Consider the following 14,054-nt stretch of genomic DNA (forward strand, 5'->3'; position numbering starts at 1 on the left):
CCGGTTGTAAAATAAATGATCCACTAATTATCATCCGCACTGATTATTTTCAGGGAAAGTGAAGGTGGGATTGTATTCCTCCACTTCTTGCACAATTGAAATATCTGGTGGAATAAAACTGCCGAATTTTCCATAGAATCCACGGAGTCTCCATTTTCTCCCAGGTTTTCCCTGGAAACTGACGGTATTGCTTTTCCCCTCCCCTTTCTCTCTTGCAGTTTAAGAGAATGTTGAATCGGGAGTTGACACACCTGTCTGAGATGAGTCGGTCTGGGAATCAGGTGTCCGAATTCATCTCCAACACTTTCCTAGGTAATTCACTGAATAATACATACTTTATGTGCATACAGAATTACAATGAGAAGTTTGGATTGTCATAATTCACATTTACACAAAACAAATAGAAAACTAATATTTACTGACACCAAATAAGGCCAAGTTATACCGCATTATTTGACAGAAGTGGTTCATTCATGTATATTTCTGCATGATGCTAATCTGTGTGAGTTGCTATGGCATGCTTTTTTGCGGGGGCGTACCATAAAACACTGCGCCACTGAGCTTCATGTCAAGGATTATTGCACCAGGCTCAAAATGTTCATTAATATTGAAGTGAGAAAATGTAGATTTGGAATAGACATTAAACCAAGATTGAAAGACTGGTTAGCTAGATTCTGATTCAATATGGGATGGACATTCAGTATTTGAGAATACATATACGGTATAGGTGTTATCCATCCATCCATCCATCCATTTTCTGAGCCGCTTCTCCTCACTAGGGTCGCGGGCGTGCCGGAGCCTATCCCAGCTGTCATCGGGCAGGAGGCGGGGTACACCCTGAACTGGTTGCCAGCTAATCGCAGGGCACATAGAAACAAACAACCATTCACACTCACATTCACACCTACGGGCAATTTAGAGTTGTCAATTAACCTACCATGCATGTTATATATCTTCACATTTAAATTTCATAGTCAAATGATATCATTAATTAATTTTAACACTAGACTTCAAACAAATCTTCACCGAATCGTTTCAAGCTTGCTTCGAGAAAGGATCAGGGAGGTCTTGAGGGCACAGCTCGGGCATAAACACGTGCATTTGGAAGACAACGATTACACGGAAAATGGAGGCAGTTAGGTCTATTTATAGACACTGTGCCTCCGATCGATCGGCATCCTGATCCGGTGTAGTGTAAATGGCATATCCCTCACTGCTGGATCACCAAAGGTGGGAGGGAGGAGAGGAGAGAAGGCAAGGGTGGGAGGGAAGTGACTGCAGTGGAGGAGGAAACAAGAGGTACAAAGGAACCCCCTTTGCTGGCGTTTCCATACTGAGTGAGTCATCTTGAGCTTCAGTGCATTTTCGTAGCAGGGACGCCTCGTAGACCTCTCCTCAGCTTCCTCCCATCCTCAGATGGCTTTAAAGAACAATACGATAAAGTAACTTTATTGCCTGGCTGAAGGGGGAAAAAAGCACTTAGACGGGGACGTGACGAGAACATAGTGAGGAGGGCAAAAATGGCTAAAGACATTTTTTAAGATTTTCGTGTATTTAAATAATCCAGGAATTTCATAATTATTGAGTGATTGATGAGGAAACACGTCGATTTGTGGTGCTGTAGTATTGTTTCCAGCCAACAATGCGGATTTATTTATTTATTTATTTATTTTTCTTAAAAATCTAAAACAGACAAATATTGTTCATGGGATTTGGATCATTTGCCTGGATAATTTCAAAATATTGGATTACTGTATGTCCTCAAGACTCCTCATCTGGTTTGAGCGACAGCATGAAGGCCTTTAATGTGCGCCTGTCCACCCGCGATCGATGTTCTCGTCATTGCGTCATAATTTCACACTGAAAGAAACAGCTTCTCCTCCATCTGTGACGCTTACAGGGGCTTCTATTAGCCCTTCCCTCTGCACTGTAAAAATGTGCAGAGAAAGTATACTCATTTATTACACTGATTACAATCCCTAAGTGGGAAATGCAGTTTACACTCTGCTGTATATTTTATATTGCACACAGAATGGCAGTATTGGGGCAGTGCCTTGCTCAGGGGCACCTTGACAGTAGCGTTTTCCCTACAGCATGTTGCCATTTTTACATTTTGTCCAGTCAGGACTTGAACTGTTACCCTCTGGAGCCAAAGACCGAGTCCTTCCAGATGAGCTACGACTGACTGAAAACAATAGCGGCCTCCAATGAATTGGAAGGCAATATATTGCACTTCCTCTTAGTTTGCAGACTACACGTGCCCGAGAGCGCTTAATTGGCTACTCTTAGTGTCAACTGGCTGGAACTCAGGGGAAAGAAGAGACTTAAAACATGAGCATGAGACTGCAAGTAATTATTTGAATTACAGCTGGTAATTGAATAACCCTCCACAGGCAGATAAGACAGTGATGAGCTGAGTCGGAGCTTGACAGAGAAGCTCTTGGATAAGACAGCAGTCATTCAATGCAGGATTTCATTCAGCTCTTCTCGCGAGTGACGCACATACAAATAAACACATGAGCATTGCGTTTTATGTGGCATTTCCTAACATTTCTAACATCTGGGTGGCATGGGTGCTTTGCTTCTTTACTCGTGTTTGGGAGACCATGATTTAAAAAAAAAAAAAAAAAGTAACTTAGATAAATACTGTAATGACCCGTTCTACTAGGGCTGAGAAAGAAATCGAACAACTCTGCTAAGTTGACTTCAAAAATAGGTTGACGCAAAATTTCTGCCTCGAAGCTCCACCGGGACTAAAAAATAAATAAATAAATACATAAATAAAGATCCGCCCAGAACTATGTTTTTGCCGCCAGAAGCAAAGTTCACACGGACATTTACTGCAGACGGACGCAGTGTTGGGCCACTGATAAACTTTATCAAAAATGACAGAGGAGTGAGTGTCTGTAAGTGATTTTTAAGACACTGTTAGATATGTAATGCACATGTAACATGATTTATGAGTGAGCTGAATGTTAGTTAGTGTTTTTTGATCGCGATTGTTAACCATTTAGCATTTTGCTGTCTCAAATTATGTTACAGCAAATGTATACCATACACTCAGTACCAACATATGCAGTTTAATAATTGAAATCCATCCTTCATAAATGAGAATAAAATGCATGCTAGTAGCTTGAAAAAAAAAAATAAGTAAGTGGGGGGGGGGGGACAATTATATTTCAATTATTCGACCAATAACTAATAGGAGAGTTGGTTGTAAAAGGATTTGATAGTGACAGCCCTACCTTATACACACATTGAAAGCACATTACCAAGGACAACCGAGGCTTCATAATCCCCTTACAATCACTATCACTTGCACAACCTAATCTTAAAAAAATGTTCAACTCTGGGTTAACTGCATCTCAGACTGATTACTTACATTTGATTTTCACAATATTTAATTTCTCCCCCTTCAATCAGCAGGAGACAAATTGGTATCTGGGAGTTTACAATAGTGTACAATATTTTGAGATTCTAGTTGCCCGTTTGATTGTGGGGATCAAGTATATGTGTTGCACAGCAAACGTATTCGCAGATCTGCCTATAATATTGAACATTTTGCAAGCTTGAATAAAAGCAGGTCAGTTGCTGGTCAGAAGATGACCACCAGCTGCTAGACAGACTAGTCTAGTGTGATGTGGTGTGGTTTGGTGTGGTGAGGGGGAAATGAGAGAGAGAGAGACAAATGAATAGTAGAAATTGAGGGAGACAGCAGGTGGACAACATTGGACAGAGGTTCAGCAAATGAATGCACAGAAAATAAATAAATGTTCTCATGCATAGGGATCGGCGGATATGTTGCAGGTGGAGCTTGATTCTTAGCTTGCATGTCTATGAAAACAAAGGTCTACTGTGTAAGCTTCAATGGCCCCTTAATTGACTTCTCCTTAACTTAATAGACTTCTTTTTCATTTCTAATTAGATTATCTTTTCTTTTTTTTTTTTTTTTTTTTGGCCTTTCCGCAGACAAACAGAATGAGGTGGAGATACCATCACCGACACCTAAGACACGGGAGAAGAAGAAGCAGCAGAAGCAGCAGCTGATGACACAGATCAGCGGCGTCAAAAAGATCTCCCATGGATCTTCGCTTTCGAGCAGCAGCATCTCACGTTTCGGTGTCAAAACGGATAAGGAGGAGTTGCTGTCCAAGGAGCTGGAGGACCTGAACAAGTGGGGCCTGAATATCTTCACAGTTTCCGAGTACTCAAACAGCCGACCTCTCACCTGCATCATGTACGCCATCTTTCAGGTAGGAAGCTTCCCGTTTCTCTCCGTGTGCTTTCTCTTTTCTTGAATGTCCTCGTGTGTCTCCGCTGAAGTGATTCATCTCTAATTATGTGTATTGCAATCTTGTGTTTCTAAGGAGCGAGATCTATTAAAAACATTTAAGATCCCAGTGGACACATTTGTGGCCTATATGATGACACTGGAAGATCACTACCACTCAGATGTGGCCTACCATAACAGCCTGCATGCAGCTGACGTAGCCCAGTCCACGCACATCCTCCTCTCTACTCCAGCCCTTGATGTAAGTCATAACACCAGCCAATAGATGGCCAGTTTTTTCGTATAGTATACTCTACAACATAATTTGTTGCTGTTTAATTTTCCAAACACTAATGAGCAGTGGCAAGCCCTCAGAGCACTCAGCACAGGCATCTACCATGGCCCTAAAAAATTGTCCCCTATGAAATGAGTGAGAAAATACCTCTCGAAGTTTAATTTGATTGAAAAAATATATATATGTACCCTTAGAAATTAGAATCATTTTTGTTATGATATAGTCAGCTTTTCTTTATACTTCTTTCTACAGGATTTTTTTTCTGTACCAGATCCAAGTTCAATTTAGCTCAAATAACAGAAGAGCTTTCTTGTGCCCTTTTCCTTGATCACCACTTTTTGTTCATCCTGCTCCCAAACCATAACAGAGAAGGTCCTCTCTTTTGTCCAACATGACTCCTTCCCTTGTCAGATTTCCAGATGCACGTTCTCATCAGCCTCCTCTTCGGCCTGAAATGAGAACGCCCGTTGAAGTGACGTCAAGCTGCCCCGTCCTTGATCTGTTTTTCATCTGCTGAAGTCATTAGTTATCTCATCATCTATTTTTTAGAACAGAAATAGTTTCGATACTAATTATGAACAAGGAGCCTTTTTTTCCTCTCTCATGTTGTGTTTTTCGGATGTTTTAGTCTCTTTTTTTATGTTTGTGCTTGGCTTTTGTTTTTTACAGGCTGTCTTCACTGATCTTGAGATCCTCGCTGCCATCTTTGCCACTGCCATCCATGATGTTGACCATCCTGGAGTATCGAACCAATTCCTCATCAATACAAGTACGTCTTGTAAATTGTTAGTACGGACGTGATATACTGTGTCTTTGAAAATTTTGGAGCAGTAGTGGTGAGCGCGACTCATTATTTTTTTTTCCACCTGTGTCCAGACTCTGAGCTGGCGCTGATGTACAACGATGAGTCTGTGCTGGAGAATCATCACTTGGCTGTGGGATTCAAACTCCTGCAAGAAGACGGCTGTGACATCTTCCAGAACCTCACAAAGAAGCAGCGACAGTCCCTTCGCAAGATGGTTATTGACATGGTATGACACTTTGACCCATTTATTTTATTTCTTTTCCCCACACAATGTCTGATATGCTTTATGTAACTCAATAACTATGGCATTTCTTCTGTTGCCCAGGTTTTAGCCACTGACATGTCCAAACACATGAGTCTGTTGGCCGATCTGAAGACCATGGTGGAAACCAAGAAGGTGACGAGCTCTGGAGTCCTCCTGCTGGACAATTACACAGACAGAATACAGGTAAAGACTGACCATACTGTAAGACATTCACCTGCTTCTAATGATTCCAATAAAGAGCCAGTGGCCATTAGCCAGCCTCCTACCTGGCTGACATTTGCTGCCACTGTCACGCCCTTTCTCAAAGGATCCGTCTTCTTTTCAACTTTAAGTGCTCCCTCCTTACGAGTCTTTACATTATTACTCTTTGGTTACAGCTCATCTCACTCTGATACACTTAGACTGTCTGTCCCGCGATGATCAAAACTGACTATTGTAGCACGATTTAGTTGCCTTCGGTTTATTGTTTGATGATAAAATATACAATATTGTTTTAATTATCAAACTGCAATTACATTGTTTTTTTCTCAAGGTGCTGCGAAACATGGTGCACTGCGCTGACCTGAGTAACCCGACAAAGTCCCTCGAGCTGTATCGCCAGTGGACTGATCGGATAATGGAGGAATTCTTCCACCAGGGAGACCGGGAGAGGGAACGAGGGATGGAGATCAGTCCCATGTGCGATAAACATACGGCTTCAGTGGAAAAGAGCCAGGTGGGGAAAAAAGAAGAAAATGCATGCAATATAATAGTTGCATTTGAAAACAAACAGGTACGCCTAATCTGCATATCTTCGCATCTTCTAGGTGGGTTTCATTGACTACATCGTCCACCCCTTGTGGGAAACTTGGGCCGATCTGGTCCATCCTGATGCGCAGGATATTCTGGACACACTGGAAGACAACAGGAACTGGTACCAGAGCATGATTCCCCAGAGCCCCTCCCCACCCTTCTATGACCAGGGTACTCATGGACATGGGGGAGGCACTGGGGGGCAGGGAGGTGGCGAGAAGTTTCAGTTTGAACTGACCCTGGAGGAGGAGGACTTGGATGGAATAGAGAAAGATGAAGTGGAGGAGGAGGAAGAAGATGAGGAGGCAATCGATGAGGAGGATGACGGCCGAGGAGATTCTCGTTCTCCTCCTCTGGACTATCAGGAGCACGACGAGGGTGACGTGTTGGAGCCCACGTCGACAATAGAGATCGTGACGCACGAGGCGTCACCCACAGACACATAGGGGAGGGGCTTCCATCAGCAGGCTCAAGTGCTGATTTGAAAGCGTTTTGGAAAAAGAGGGAGATCCTCGTGCAGCTGTGCTTTTTAAGAAGCCCGCAGAAGCAAAGGCTTAGTTTTGGCCCGCATGGGGCCGTCTTGCACTTGAGTGTTTGAAGCCAGACACGGACAGACAGTTTCAGTGAAGCGGCTCCAGAGTTCTCAGGAAATAATTACTGCAAACATTTTAGTCTTGATGGTCACGCAAGAAGGACGGTGGAAATTGAAGAATGTAGGCCAGTTTGGGAAATGTTGCTTTTCTGGGCTGGCAGTAAATGAACATTGACACTACTGAGAGAAATTTTGTAACTTAAGACTTTTTTTTACAGATATGATATAGAAGTAGCATACAATAAGATCTACTGATGGAGACACGTTTGTATAGCAAGAGAAAGTGTTTACTTTTTCCTGTACCATTTGTCAAAGAACTTTTGTGTGCCTTTTTTACTAATGTCTTTATATAGTTTTTTTTTTTTTTTTATTATTTATTGAACACTCCAGTACAGTATGTCTGTGAAATGTTTTTTTCTTATCTGAGAGAGTAAAATCATTTTTGTATGTTAAAAAGAGAACAGTCTTCCATGTATCAGGCAATAGAGAAATATAATGTCGACAAACAACCCTTAGATAAAATCGTCTTAGTAGGGAAACATAAAGGCGCACATTTTGTCCGAATTATTTCCTAGTCTGAGCACAACATTGTTTAATGGAATTTACACGCGGCTACATTAGTGGTTTGTGTTTTATGATGACATTGTTACATTCACGTTGTATGGGTTAAACCCCTATACATATTTTAATACATCTGCATACCTGTCAATGAAATATCTGTTGTCTTAAAATAGCACGAAAACATTGTGGGCTTCCTAACTTATCAGGCCAAAACTGAAAGTTTCATGCAAAATGCACAGTGGGGTCATGTATTCCTGCTAGATGGAAAAGTGATTTACTTTTTGTTTTGCATTTTACGTCATCTTTCTATATGAGAGTGACATTAAAATGTGATTATTTCAAACATAATAAACCAGTCCTACCACATAATAAAAATTTTTTAAAAAAAATCCAAACAACTACTAATAAGTACCTCTGCCGAGGAGTTTATATTTTTGCCACCAATTTGTTCAACTCCACGAAAGGAACCTACAGGGCCAATTTCACCTAACTTACCGGAGGGCAAATCTCATGGGTCATGAGCTGATGGGAAGAATCCATTGCATATTGCTGACAGACCAATTTGACATAACAATACAAACGCCATTTTATTTGCCTTTGTGGAGGTCTGCTCTTGAGAGTACACTTCTTTAATCGTCAAATCAAAGATGGTGTCCGACAAGGACAAAATGCACATCAGCAGTGATTCTATTTTTAACTGGCAGGTATGCTGCAGTCTTAATAATCCTGTTAGTAAGAACTACTCCTGATCCCAGACCCATCTGATGCAAAGCCCTTCTGGCCCTATGCAATCAGGCCCTGCAGACCACATGACCACAAGGTGCTTTTCCAGCTGCCAGTGTGAAAGGCGCGCTCAGAGCCTCATCAGCGCCACTGTTCCCATGGTTGACAAACCCTCTCGGCTCCATGGACACGACCCGAAACAATCAGGCCGGCTATTTCTTTTCTGCGATGAAAATCCCTCAAGCGCTGCTTCCTCCCAATGACGTCAGTGGGGAGGGAGAAAAAAAAAAAAAAAAAAAAAAAAACTCCCTTTGCCGCATCAGGTTTCCAGGGCAGTTTGGATTGTACAAATTGACACACATATAAGTGATGGTAATACTTTAGGGAAATTAGGTGCTCTATTTCGACAGCAGGCGGGAAAATGTTCCGGACTTTTTAGAATAATTGTTTGAAAAGGGTTTGTCGACTTCACATTTCCTCTGGCTTCCGCAGCAAAGTTTGTTTGTCTGGTTAATGATCACACCTTCATTGTATGCATATTGGTTTTACATATTGGTGTACTACAAATGATACCTTGTCAAAAATCACTCCAGGATAGTTAACTGGCAATCATGTGTGTGTTGTATGCATTTGCAGTATGGCAGGTTTTGTATACAGTATGTCTGCGTGTATGCGTGTATGTCTCAGTGTGATTAGATATGTTGACTTTGCCATTGGCCTTATACCTCTCCCCATCACGCCTCACCTTTGTCTATAACTGTTTGTTACTAGAAGCTCAAGTTGGTCTTTTTGCTGTTTATAACAGTGTATATTCTATATGTTAAGCATGTAAATAAGAAATACTGGTTCAGTGTAAAATCAATTTTCTAATTTATATGCACTTGCATTACCTGGAATTGGTGGTGTCTAATGTGTAGAAGACTCTGGATTCGAGTCTTGTTTTGTTTTATATATTGTTATATAATTATATTTACACACAACACAATTTAACATTGTGTATATATCTGCACATTGTTTTGAGTGCCCAGCAGAGCAGGAGCTAAAGGAATGTTGTCATATGAGAACCTTGTAACATCAAAATTACCAAGTTACCAAAGTTTTCCCTTCATGTAATGCTGCATTCAAATGATTTTTGGGGGGGAAAAAAATCATTTTTAATAACTGAATTCATTTTAAACCAAAAATGAAACTTGAAAATAGTATTGTTGCTTTAACTCTGATGGCAGTTCACACATGCCCCTCTTTATTTCTTTTAAAGAATAATTGTATTTTTATTTTTCAGGACTTTTAGTTGCTTCCTAACTTCAGTTTCACTATTTCTTATTAAATTTATACAAAGCAGGACCATTACTTTTGAAGGTACAAGGTTGTCATCTGACAGCAGTTTGGTGAGCCAGATGTGACATAGAGGACATGTTAAACTCCATCTGCTTGGAAATAGGATACATGCATAGGTAAGCAGCACAGACACCTAATCATTGCTTTGTATCAAAATAAACAAATTGCTTATTTTATCTCAGCAGCTTGTTAAACATGAAGCTTTCTAATTCACATATTTAAATGGCAAGTGCTAATTTATAAGATACACGTTCGAGAAACACAAAACGACAAATTATCTCCTTTTACACTTATTGCACATCATGTAAAGGTAGATGTCACTGCAACAGTATTGGTGGCATGCTACAACACGCGCGGGACTCAATTGATCTGCGTTAAAAACACAATGGTCTCATGTAACTGTGCTACTGTGTAAACTGTTCCTGACCAAACTTGTTAGCAGTTATGAAAAACAATTGTGTTCAGTATTAACATTGTTTATCTATGTTCACGCTTTTTGGTCCTAGATGTCCAAATGGTTAGCCTGATTTAGCACTATCTGCATGAGAGGTGATTTTTGTTATTGTCAATATTACATTTAGGTCCACCGGTTGCTGCAGGTGGGTTAATAAATGTTTCACACAATGTATGGAATTATATTGTGTTGAAAAAAAAAAAAAAAATCGGACATACTTTTTCTAAGAAGCGATTAAAGTAAAGCATGACTGTATTTCATCTGCTTGTTTTTTTCTTTCTCCTGATCATCCTAGATTTGGGTTTATATCTGCACCTTGTACTGTATAACACTAAAGTGCAGCTACAGCTTACACTCTTTTGAGAAGACTTTCAACAAGATGTTGTAATGTTTGTCCATTCAGCCATAAGAGCAACTGTGAGGTCAGCCGAGGTCACCAAGGTTAGGCCTGGTACACACATTCAGACAATTCGCCCTGTTTTTGTGTCGTTTTCATCCCTTCCCGATGAAGCACGTCAAACGCCAGACAATCTTAAGTCTTAACATTAAATTAATAACATTATCCTAGAAGATTGTCCTTAGGTCTGATGTGTGTTACAAGTGGATTTGTCTCGATTTTAGGGTCCGAAACACGATTAGAGCCGACAATCTTAAATAATGAACATGAACAATATTTACGACCAAAACTCTTCATGTGTGGAGAACGCCGACATCTCCCGAGTCATGACGCTGACAATGGTGACGTCACATGACACAAAATGTAGCCAATCAAAGAAGCGTCCAAGACTGACGAACATGGAAATGAACGTAAAGGAAAACAAACGCATCTCACTCAATGTCGTTTTTTGTAGAAAAGTAGGTTCCCCCAACGGCACGAAGTATTTTCCAAAACAAGTCGTTTTTTTGAAAACATCGCCATTTTACAAGGCTCTGCGCGCTGGCAACCTTCGCCAAACATCGGTGCGTATCCGGAAGTGTTTCTTCTTCTTTGTTTTTTTTTTTTGGTTTGTTTTTTTAGATCACCTGTGTTCACACGAGATTTCTAAATTGGCGGTGGAACAGAAACTTTGTGTGTGGTTTGCTGTGTTGAGATTCTCGACACACATGACGACCAAACGGTTAAATGACCAATTATTTTAACTTTATGTGTGGCTTCTGTAGCAGATAACAATTATTTTAAGAGAGGAATAATCTTTGTGTGTACCAGGCCTTAGGTGAGAGGGCCTAGCTCACAATCTCTGTTCTTGTTCATCCCAAAGGTGTTTGATGGGGTTAAGGTCAGGGCTCTGAAGTTCTTCCACTCCAGACTGAAAGCATGCCTTTATGGGGCTTTCTTTGTGCAATTGGACAGTCACACCAGAACAGAAAAGGGCGTTCTTCCCTAAACTGTTCACACAAAGTTAGATGCTTATAATTAAATTAATTTAAAAAAAAAAACTTGAATAAATCAAATCATCGACCTTTTTTTTTTTTTTCAAAATGACTTGCCGTATTTTCATGACCCTAGGGCGCACCGTATTAAAAGGCGCAGTCTCAGTTACGGGGTCTATTTCTGTATTTAACACATACATAAGGCGCACCGTATTATTGGGCGCAGGCATGGTAAAACATACGCTAACTTAAAACTTACGGTAGCATGCATGAACGCTAAAACAAAGGCAGCGGGAGCAAAACTGAGTTCGGTTGTACTTTATTGAAGTATTTAACAATGTACTCACGCTATTTTTTGATCAATCCTCATCCACAAATCCATCAAAGTCCTCATGTTCTGTATCTGAAATGAACAGCTGGGCAAGTTCTCCATCAAACACGGCCAGGTTCCCTCTCGTACTCGTCGGAGTCAGTCTTGTTGCCGTGCGGCTCCTCAGAAATGATGTCGGCTTTTACCAAGCGGACAAGTTAGCCCAAGCATCCACAATCCGTTCACAAATTGTGGCGTAACTCGCCCGGCGCTGCCTCCTAGTCTTAGTAAAACTGTGCTCGCCATCTGTCATCCATCGCTTCCACGCCGCTCCCAACTTCACTTTGAACGCCCTGTTTACACCGATGTCCAGCGGTTGGAGTTCCTTAGTCGAGTCTCTTGGCTGTTCTTTGCTCATTAATCCATTGCTCAAGTTGGCCTTCCAACTCGGACCACCTCGCCTTGTTTCCGTTTTTCTGCGGAAACTCAGCTTCGTCTTCTTGACTTGGCGAAGCTCGTTTTCCGGCTTCCTCCACTTGGGAACCATGGATTCGTTGATCTTGAATTCTCTCGCGGCTGCTCGATTCCCATGTTCCTCCGCGTAACTGATAGCTTGCAGTTCAAAGTGTGCTTCGTAAGCGTGTCTCTTCGTAGGTGCCGTTTTCGGGGGTCCTTAGCCAAACCGATGTTGTTTTGCACAATGCGCACCCCGGAAATGCTCCCAGTCAGTCAAGCGGTTAAAAACAAAAAACAAAAACAAAAACACCCCGGCGCTATATCCCTACTGGGGGCGTGGCTTTAGCGTCCACCTTCACGCACCCTTCCCCTGTCCTCAGCCACGTCCGCTTTTCCTCTGTGTAAGCAGCGTGTCGGCAGAAAATGCTCAAAAAAGAAAAACAAGAAATAAATCAAGTCAAGCGGAGCGCTCATCACACAACAACATTTATAGATGCTGGAACTCGGTGCACACATAAGGCGCGCCGCATTATAAGGCACACCGTCCATTTTGGAGAAAATTGAAGACTTAAGTGCGCCTTATGGTCGTGAAAATACGGTAATTTCTGACTTAATGTCTTTAAGTTGATAGCATTACATTGAAGCAGAGGCTACTTACTGGTTTATGCCGAAGGGCGTTAGTGACATTCAACCTCTATTTTTCGTTTAGGAATAGACCAGCACGGCTCTAAAAGCCCCACATGACATGGGTGAAAAATCAAGTCATTACCCTTCATATCTAATTTCGTTGTGACCCATGTTAAGAGCTCCGATATGGCCTGCCCTTGTACGCACTCCAACTTCACTCCGAATCATCGGAGAATTATACAATCAGGTCTATAATGTATTTCCCCCTCCTTGTTCTCCCCTCATTCTCAATTTCCATAGCTCTCTCGCTTGAATTTTCCATAATACGGGTCAGCTCATCTGGCCTCTGATAGAGCCTGTAAAAAGCGAATTTTATTGGATGATACCACTTGCGTCCATATGATGAAAGACAGTTAGATGAAGGATAAACGCAGATGAGAAAAATGGCACAGGGAGCCTCCCCGGTCTCTCTTAAAAAATAAAATAAAATAAAAAGTGACGTCTGCAGGGACTGCAAGTTAAAAATTTCCCACCATTGTTCCGTATCTGAGGTCATGGTTAACTTGGGAAATGATGATGAATCTTGAGGATTGAAAAGTCCCCACAGAAAGAGAAAAACAGAGCAAAAGGAGTTTATGAAAAGTAATTATGTTGCTTGCAACACTCTTTCACAATTGCACTACAATAAGGGATGAATATGGAGATACATCATTTCATTACCGATGTACTTGACCTTACCTAACCTTTGACTTCTTGGTTACTAGTGTTAAACATAAGCTCTTAATTAAACTACGTAGACCCTTTTTTTGCGTCACCATGGTTTTGGAGTTGTCTATTTGGGTCAGCAGCTCTTAAGAAGAGATAGGATGAGCTATAAATTTATGTTGAATTGTTAAAACTTTATTGATCAAAAACCTTTCCATTGTCAAATGTGTCATAGCTACTAGCCATTTTAATTAGTATTATCTGACAAATAAAATATCAAATCAATAGTATGTTACAGTATGTTAAAGTATATCAACGCAAAGCAGAAATCAGTTATCCTTCCTTTATCTGTTTGAATAGTTGCTGTTCAGAGCAAAAGATAACCCGATGACCCGCTTTGGATGCCTTGGGGCTGCATTAACCTTGTAAGTGAAGCAAGTAAATCAGTCTTGCGATGGATGTAGCTATTTATAGCCTCTTTAGCCAATTA

The 14,054-nt window shown here is 41.1% G+C and overlaps 1 protein-coding gene across 7 annotated transcripts in view; it reads left to right on the plus strand.

Annotated features, from left to right (window-relative positions):
• Positions 1-10,363, plus strand: part of pde4ba (phosphodiesterase 4B, cAMP-specific a) — a 135,318-nt gene extending 124,955 nt beyond the window's left edge. For all 7 annotated transcript variants that reach the window (XM_061684276.1, XM_061684277.1, XM_061684278.1 and 4 more), the window contains 8 exons: positions 219-312; positions 3,970-4,253; positions 4,368-4,532; positions 5,235-5,334; positions 5,442-5,596; positions 5,696-5,818; positions 6,168-6,350; positions 6,442-10,363. In XM_061684276.1, the coding sequence (XP_061540260.1) occupies positions 219-312; positions 3,970-4,253; positions 4,368-4,532; positions 5,235-5,334; positions 5,442-5,596; positions 5,696-5,818; positions 6,168-6,350; positions 6,442-6,873 (1,536 nt within the window). In that variant the 3' untranslated portion in view covers positions 6,874-10,363. The remainder of the gene's footprint in view (positions 1-218; positions 313-3,969; positions 4,254-4,367; positions 4,533-5,234; positions 5,335-5,441; positions 5,597-5,695; positions 5,819-6,167; positions 6,351-6,441) is intronic.
• Positions 10,364-14,054: the final 3,691 nt, after the last annotated feature.

The sequence above is a fragment of the Phycodurus eques genome, chromosome 8 (assembly GCF_024500275.1).
Source record: "Phycodurus eques isolate BA_2022a chromosome 8, UOR_Pequ_1.1, whole genome shotgun sequence".
NCBI classification, from domain to species: domain Eukaryota; kingdom Metazoa; phylum Chordata; class Actinopteri; order Syngnathiformes; family Syngnathidae; genus Phycodurus; species Phycodurus eques.